Source organism: Apus apus, chromosome 5 (genome assembly GCF_020740795.1).
Source record: "Apus apus isolate bApuApu2 chromosome 5, bApuApu2.pri.cur, whole genome shotgun sequence".
NCBI lineage: Eukaryota > Metazoa > Chordata > Aves > Apodiformes > Apodidae > Apus > Apus apus.
The window spans coordinates 62,598,622-62,607,079 of NC_067286.1; the positions used below are offsets into that span (position 1 = coordinate 62,598,622).

The following is an 8,458-nucleotide window of genomic DNA, read 5'->3' on the forward strand; positions in this document are numbered from 1 at the left end:
TCCCAGCTCATGGTTTTTAATGAGCTGAGCTGGCAGGGTTGCTCACACCCCCCTCTGGGCAGAGACAAGTAAGCTGGTGGACCATGCGATGCCAACGTCCGGCATAGCACTTAAAACTTCCTATTGCTCCCACTGAGCACAGGGCTTAGCTCCTCGCCCCATCCTCACCCCAGGATGCCCCCTCTCATCCCCTCCCACCCCACGAGAAAGCCCAGTGACACTCTCACACAGCCTGAGGGCATGTAAACTGGAGCTCAGCATTGCAACAATAAACCAAGAAAAATAAAAATATTAGAACCATCTTCAAACATGGCACTGGGATGAGCTTCCATCAGTAGGGGTCATGGCAAAATTTGCACAGTGGAGCTTGCTGATGAGCTAGGAGACTATGGCTGGGATGGCAGCAACAGCCATAGGGCTGGAGCCACAAGAACTTAAAGGATATGAAGTGAGGTCTGAAGGATTTGGAACACCTTTGAACAGACGAGCTGGTACAGCTGGTGGAAAAAAACACCATCCCGCAACCAGACAAGCCCAAGGTTTAGACTGGATGTTAGGGCAAATTACTGAAAGAGTGGTCAAGCATTGCAACAGGCTGCTCAGGGAAGTGGTGGAGTCACCATCCCTGGAGGTGTTCAAAAAACAGACAGACGTGGCACTTTGGAACATGGTTTAGTGGGCACGGAGGTGTTGGGTTGATGGTTGGACTTTATTTTAGAGCTATTTTCCAATATCAGTGACCCTATGATTCTGTGATTCTTTTAGCTGGTGCACCTTTCTGCCTGGCCACTTTCTCTAGCTGCATCACTTGGTCTAATTAAAGACACAACAGCTCCCTGCAACCCTTGTCTCTTCCTCCGGCCAGTGCTTCCCAGGACAAGAAATCTAGGTCATTCTGATGCTCTCCTTGTGGAACCTGACAGCCTGCTGAAATGAAGATTTTGGCCTTAACATGTGAAGTAGTTAACACCCTGTGCACAGGGCAAAGAAAGCTTTTTGTCCTTCAAGAGCTTAAAGCTGTCACACTGCTACCATCAGGGCAGATGGTGCTTCGATGCCTGCAGGACCCACAGGAGTCTTTGGGCATCTCCACTGGCCAGCAGGGACTGCAGGAGTGAGGAAGCCACAGCCCTTCTAATGCTGGGGTTGGTGGGGTGGCACGAGTGACCACTCTGGAAAAAAACCTCAGTGACAACTCTGGCCATCAGAAAGGGGATGCCTGAGCAGGTGAGAGCAGAAGCACATCCTGCACTCCGTGCCAAAAGCCTTCGGACTGTGTTTCATGGGTACAGAAGCCCATGTCTCTTCACGGGGCCCACACCCCACAGAGCAGCTCTACTAGCACCCCTTGGTGTCTCAGCCCCAGCTGGTGGGCGCAGGAGCACCATGGGTCCTGCTCCCACCACAGGTCCTGGAGCATCATGGGGCACATCATGCTTCTTCTGGCTGACCTTTGCTGGCAGCTCAGAGGAGGTCTCCACGTCCTGACAGCTCCGAGCAGCTGGGACCAAAGCCGCCCAGTGAGCCCAGGCTGGAAGGAAGGAAGGAAGTTATAGCAGGCTTTTAAATAGCACTATGGAATACCTGAAACTTCTGTTTCTGTGCAAGGATAATATGGTTTCCATATTCTTCTCCATGCACTGCAGGCCAAGCAATTCATGCTCAAACTCAATTAGCATTAACCCACGTTCTTCACCAGTTAAACCACCAAAGCTCTGCGAGCCTCCTTGTAGCCACCATGCAGGACAACCACAAGCTGTACATTTCACCTAATGAAGAAACATATAGATTTCCTTCCATGTTTGCTTCTCACTTCTATTTTATCTCTGTAATCCAGCAACATCTTTAAATATACTATGGACTTCAGGTGGCCTCCCAGTGGCCTGTACCACACTTAGTCACCACATCTCCAGTCTGTTACAAGACACCAGTGTAGCTTTCTGCAAGATGTCTCTCATCTGATGTGGCCAATGTGGTTATATCCACTTCTCCATGCTTAAGCAGGTATCCAAAGAGCCACAGAAGCAGGAGCCCCCTCAGGGCTTTCTGAGGGTCATACATGGCTGTGCACAGCAGAGCCACTTCAGGTGTGCAGTCCTAACAAGGTCTCTGCTGTCATTATCAAATATGCCTTCACACTTGGAAAAAATGTAACACAGAACTTCTTCAAAATAAATATACTTGCTTCTCCATGTCAATTAACTAGTTACACAGAGTTATTTTTCCTCCTTGATGTTTTCCCATCTCATCTGTCATACAGCACACTTCTCATTTGGAGTCTACCAGGCAAGAACCAACCTGGACACCTCTGCTGAGAGAGGAGCTTTCCTCCATGCCTGGCCCGTAAGGCTCATAAGCCCAGCTCCACCAACCCGTGAGGATTTCGGGCTCCCATCTCCCTTTGGACCCTCTTCTGATCTCAGTTGTTGGTAATTATATTCCCAAGAATAGTGCCCATCTACTAAGGAATGCAACAGGGCTGCCACCTCCTTCTGAAGTAGAGGTTTTCCCACCTCTCCAACAAGACTGGGGCGAGCAACAGGTCCTGCACACACAAAAAACCTCACTTCTCACAAGGACCTGCTCTTTAAGTCAACCCAGACACACGGTCCAGCACATTGATTAGGACCAGTATTGCTGAAGTCATGCTGACACCCTTGTCCAGACAGAGGAATTCACCCATACTTCATTGAAGTTGACCACACCACACCTTACAGCCAGTTCCTATGCCCCATTTAGGCTGTGCACCCCTGTCAACCCCACAGTCACTTGTGGATCACCAGTGCCACATCCCCAACATCAACAAGGATGCTGGTGGGGCACCTACAAGCAGAGAGTCACCATTTCCAAGTCAGCAAACACCAGGAAAACGTACCAGAAGCCACCTCAGCCCCAGCCTGGGAGGGAATCGAGCCCAAATGAATTAAGCAAACAACAGGACTTAAACACCAAAGAGTAACACAAGGGTAGATGATGATGACACTGCCTTCCAGAAGAACTTGGTGTGATTCCACTGCCAGGCAAGAGACAAATGCCAGCCTGCAGGACGGGTGCTCAACTGGAGTCATTTTAAAACTACAGGTGGTTTTGTGAAGAAGACAGCCTTAACACTGGAGACTAAAAGCTATTTCCCAAGAGCTCTTGGCTGCAAAGCTCTGCTACCCTTCCCTCCACCACGTCCTGCTCCAAGGGATGCATGGAGATGTCCATCCCACGGGAAAGCGTGGCAAGAAAGAACTCAACGGATCCAGGCTTTTGCTATCAAGAGTTACAGACGCCCTGGAGGCACAGCTCATTTTTGGAAGACACCTCAGGGAAAGCACGGGCAGCTCCACAAGTGCTCCAAGGGACAGGCAGGAGGCGGGATGCCAAGCTCTGCTCACAGGAGAAATCCCTGTGCCAAGCAAGGTCAATGGGATTACAGGGGCAAGCAGGGATTGCTCGCACGAGTAGAGATGGGAAGGGCCCAAGCCCTGGTTCCCACCCTGGTTTACATGGAGCCAGTGCCACCACCACACAAGACTTTGCATCTGGGAAGACTTGAAAATGTCCCTTCCCTTTATAATCTGCCCGTGGTCAGGAAGTAAATCAGCACACCCTCCCCCTAATTGTATTGACCAACCCACAGGGACTCGGCTACTACCAAAAAAAAAAAAAAATCATCAAAATTTGAATGAAAAGTTGCAATGCTGGTAATAAAAAATAGAATTAAAAAGACATGGCAGGGGGAATTGCAGGAAGCCTGTGCCAGGGCCGGCACAGGAGGCTGCACATTCATCCCGGAGCAGCTGAGTTTGGATCACACTCCCTCCCTCTCCCCATCCCCCCCGGGGCCTCCCCACCCAAATGGATGAGGTTGGGCCCTTCAGCTGTTTATAAAAGCAGCAGCATCGCGCCCAGACGCACTCGGCAGCATTCCTGCCTCTCATTCCTGCGAGCTATATAAGGGAATTCCAATCCCAATTCCAAGCTGGCTCCCCCATCGCCAGCCCCGTTTCCCTACGCACCGGGAGCAGTCCCGGGCTCGGTTTCCTGCAGAAGGATTTGAAATCCGTCCTGGGCGGAACACGGCGGCGCTGGGCTGGACCTTGTCATCAAATGGCAGCACAGGCAGCTGCCAAATCCTGCCGGCTCGCTGCTCTAATAGGGAACAGCTGGGAAGAGGACCCTGCATTCCTCCCGCCCCGGCAACACTGGGGGCTCTGTTCGGGATCCGGCCGCCGCCAGCCCGCAGGATTTCCACCGATCCCAAAACGCAGCTTCCCGGCACCGCTTCCAACAGGCACAACCCAAAAAAGCTCCCCGGACCCCTCCCGGGATTTGATACAACAGGGATGCTTTGCAACAAGGGGGTGGGGGGGGGGGGGAAGGCTCCTTCGCCTTTTTTTTCAACCCCCCCCCCCCGATTATATTTTTTTGAGGGACTGGGGACACAGAACGATGCAACTTCCAGCCTCATTTTTGCCTTCCCTACCCGCACCCAGCATTCCAGAAACTCTGCTTAAAGCAACTCGCACCCCCAGCGTGCATCCCCGCTTGGGAACAGCCGTGTTTGTAACGCGCACACCCCCACAAATAAATGCATTAATGCCCGGAGTCATTTGCACATGGCTTATCCTGCTCTCAACTCCCATTTTACTCCTGCGGAGTTGAGCAACTTGGAATGGTGCATAAATAACTCCAAAATGGGCTTTCGCAGCCCTGCCACATTTTCTGCATCCTGGACTCTCTCAGGAACATAAAACACTCTACTCGTATTTTCTTAGAGCTCCACTGAAACACAAGGGGGGTATTCAGAGCCGCAGGAAAAAAAATGCGTCCAAACAGGATCTGAATGATGAAATAGGAATTGCCACATATTTTTAAATTCTTTTTTTTTTTTAAAAAAAAAAAAAAAAAGGATAAACCAGCTTGCCCAGACCTTTAAAAAAATAGTCTAAGGTAGAGACGGGCTCCTTCTGCATGTTGCAGAAAGCAAAGCAAGCCACGTTGTCCAAAAGAAGCCTAGAAAATCCAGACTCTACGTGACCTGACTTACTTATTTTACAGGAAACTGCATGGAAGGAGGAAGGGGAGGGAGAGGGGAGGAAAAAAAAAAAAAAAAGAAACCAACACAAAACCCAACACACACACACACAACACCAACCAACCCACCAATCATTCATGCTACCGTCCCTACGCCACAGACAAGTTTGCTGGGGGGGAAAAAGAATTCATGAAAACGAACAATAATCATCATCATAAAAAAATCCAACTGAAATCACCCGTTTGAAAAAATAAAAAGGGACGATGGAACCGGGGGGGGGGGGGTGGTTTGGTTGTGTTTTTTTTTTAAATTTTGCCTGCATTAGAGCAAAGTGGGGGGGGGGGATATAAATATATGTATGTAGTAAATGAAGAAAATAGGCACTCACCGGGGTTGTTGGCTTCCCCTTCGAGGATGTGGAGCTCGGTGCAGTCTGCCAGGGAATGCTCCAGGCAGAGCTGGAGGAAACGAGCCTGGGTCCGGCTGAGGCGTTTCAGCAGCGAGAGCAACGCAACAGTCTGTTCGCACTCGTTCCAGCCCTTGAACCAGCCGGCCAGCACGCCGACCTGGTCTCGAAACATCATGGTGAGGCACCGCTGCGGTGGGGGGGAGAAAAATAAATACCCCGGGAAAGCTGCTCTTTCTGTCTTTCCCCCTCCCCGAGACACACACACACACACCCCGCCCCCAACTCTCCTGCCCCGACTGCGCTGCCTCCCTTTAGGTTTTCGGGGCAGGAATTCAAAAATTTAAAAATAATAATTATTTAAAAAAAAAAAAAAAAAGGGAAAAAAAAATCTTCGCCGTAAAAAGGGTGGGTTTGGTTTTCGGGCGCAGCTTTCGGCCTGGGGTGGGTTGGTTTTGGGGGTGTATTTATTAGATATAGATAGATATATATATATATTTTCGCCGCTCCCCGGTTTCGGTGCAGAGCTGGAGTCCCTGACGGCGGCACGGCGGGAGGGAGGAGGGAGGGAGGGAGGGAAGGAGGCGGAGGAGGTGGGGGGGGGGGGGGGTGGCCAACAACAACAAAAAATGTATATTAAAAAAAGGCCACACACGCCAAAAAAAAAAAAAAAAAAAAAGGAAAAGCCCCCGAGACGGGGCTTGCCCCCAAGGAGGGAGGGGGGGGGGGGGGGGGGGGCTGCTCCTGCCGGCGGGGCCTCACACCTGGAAGAGAGAATAGGGGGGGTCAGAAGGGGGGGGGGGGGGGGGGCGAGGAGGAGGAGGAAAGGGGAGGGGGGAGGAAGGTTCGCCCTCGGCCCTGGCACGCAGCGGCCCGGGCACTGCTTGTCTTCCTCCCCCTCCTCCTCCTCCTCAGCTGATCTCCGACAGCCTCCAGGCTGGGGGTAGCCCGCCCGCCCCCCCCCCCCGTTTTTTCCCCACTTTGGGGAGCACCCCCTCGCACTGCACACCCAGCACCCCCCCTCCCCCCCCAGGGTGCACTCAGCAGCGCGGGGGGATCTAAGCACCCCACATGCACCCACGGGGGGAGGCGGCATAAGCAACCCCCCCTTCATGCACCCAGCACCCCAATAAATAAGGGAACGAGCAACACCCCCCCAACGCACCCCGCTCCCTGGGGAACCCCCATCCCACGCACCCAGGCATGGGGGGAAGCCCCCCCCCCCACAAGGCATCTAGCACCCCGGGATAAGCAACCCCCCCTCTCCATGCACCCAGCACCCCCAATTCAGGGAGAGACGAGCAAACCCCCCCCCCCCCCATAAAGCATCCAGCACCCCGAGATACGCAACGTAACCCCCCCCGCATACAGCCAAAACCACACGAAGCTGGGGGGATATATATATATATATACATAAGGAAGCCCACCCCATGCGTGCAGCAACTTCATTTTGGGGTGGGGGGGGGTGGGGGGTAAGCAAACCCTCCCCAAAACGCACCCAGCACGCGGGGGGGGGTGCCCCCAGCGCAGCAAAGCCCGGCCACAAAAAGGGAGGGAAGGAAAAAAGTTACACACACACACAATAAAAAAGCCACCAAACACTCACCTGACTCATATCGGCCCAGGGTAGTGGCGGGGGGGGGTGGTGGAAAGAAGGGTCGTCGCGGCCTTAAGTAGGAGTGCGCGGGGGGGGTCGTGCCATGGCGGAGGAAAAAAGGGGGGGGGGGGTGGGGGAAATGGAGAGAAAAAAAAAAAAGAAATAAAGGGGGAGAGGGGGGGAAGGGAGGAATAGAAAAAAAGGGGGGGGGAGGGGGGAGGGGGGGGGGAAAAAAAAAAAAAAAAAAAAAAAAAAAAAAAAAAAGACCCGCGGGGCGCGAGCGGCGGCGGCTCCGCGGCGCGAGACTGAGCCCAGCGACGGGCCGAGCCCCCGCTCCCCACATGGCGTCATTTGCATGGTGATGACGTCACGGGGGGGCGGGGAAGGGGCGGGGAAGGGGGAGGGGGGGCGAAGTGCCCCCCCACACCCCCCAAACCGCCCCCCCCCCTCACCCAACCCCTCCCCCCCGCCTCGCAAACCCTTCGCAAACCTCCTCCCCCCCCCGCCTCCACACACATACCCCCCCCCAGGGGGAATTCGGGGTGTCCCTCCAAATCGGGGGTGTCCCTCCAAACTGGGGAACATCCCAAAAGTTCCGCCTCCCTTCCCTCCAACTCACTCCCCCCCCCCCCTTTTTTTTTTGTTTTCTTTCCCTTTCCCTCTGGAGGAAACCACCATCTAGTGGGACCGGAGGGTAATGGCAAGGGGTGGGTTTTTGGGGCTGGCGGTGGTTGTTGGGTTATTTTTCCTGAAGAAAAGATGCTGGGAAGATAGTTGCGTTGCTTTTTGGTTGTTTGTTTATTTTTTTTTGCTCCGGGAAAGGTCGCATCGTCAAGAAAAAAATAAGGGGGGGGGGGGGGGTGTTGATATTTTATTTTACTTCGTTTTTCATGTATTTAATGATGCCCCCCACCCCACCCCGGGGGGGGTTTTGGCGAGGTGTGGATGGGGATGGATTGGGTTCCACCCGACAAGGGTTGTCTTTGATTATCCCGTGTTTTATTGCCCTGGTGTTCAAGGGATGAGTGGCACGGGTTGTGTCCCGGGAAAGGGAAGGGGGGGGTGGGGGAATGATAATTAAAAAAACAAACGAACACCCAAAAGGAAATGGGAGGGAAATCGCTCCCCCCCTCCCCGCCCCAAGCACAAATGTTTGCAGAATCATAGAATCATAGAATCCTAGGGGTTGGAAGGGACCTTGAAAGATCATCTAGTCCAACCCCCCTGCCAGAGCAGGGTCACCTAGAGCACATCACACAGGAACGTGTCCAGGTGGGTTTTGAATGTCTCCAGAGAAGGAGACTCCACAGCCTCTCTGGGCAGCCTGTCCCAGGGCTCTGTCACTCTCACAGTAAAAAAAATTTTTCTGATATTCACCTTAAACCTCCTATGCTCCAATTTGCACCCATTACTCCTTGTCCTATCACTG

General features: G+C 53.0%; 1 protein-coding gene across 1 annotated transcript in view; it reads right to left on the minus strand.

Moving 5' to 3' along the window:
* The window catches only part of SAMD4A (sterile alpha motif domain containing 4A), a 108,657-nt gene extending 101,520 nt beyond the window's left edge, over positions 1-7,137 (minus strand). Inside the window, 2 exon segments of the mRNA XM_051621155.1 lie at positions 5,415-5,622; positions 7,039-7,137. Of these exon segments, the coding sequence (XP_051477115.1) occupies positions 5,415-5,622; positions 7,039-7,047 (217 nt within the window). The 5' untranslated portion in view covers positions 7,048-7,137.
* Between the last annotated feature and the right edge of the window lie 1,321 nt (positions 7,138-8,458).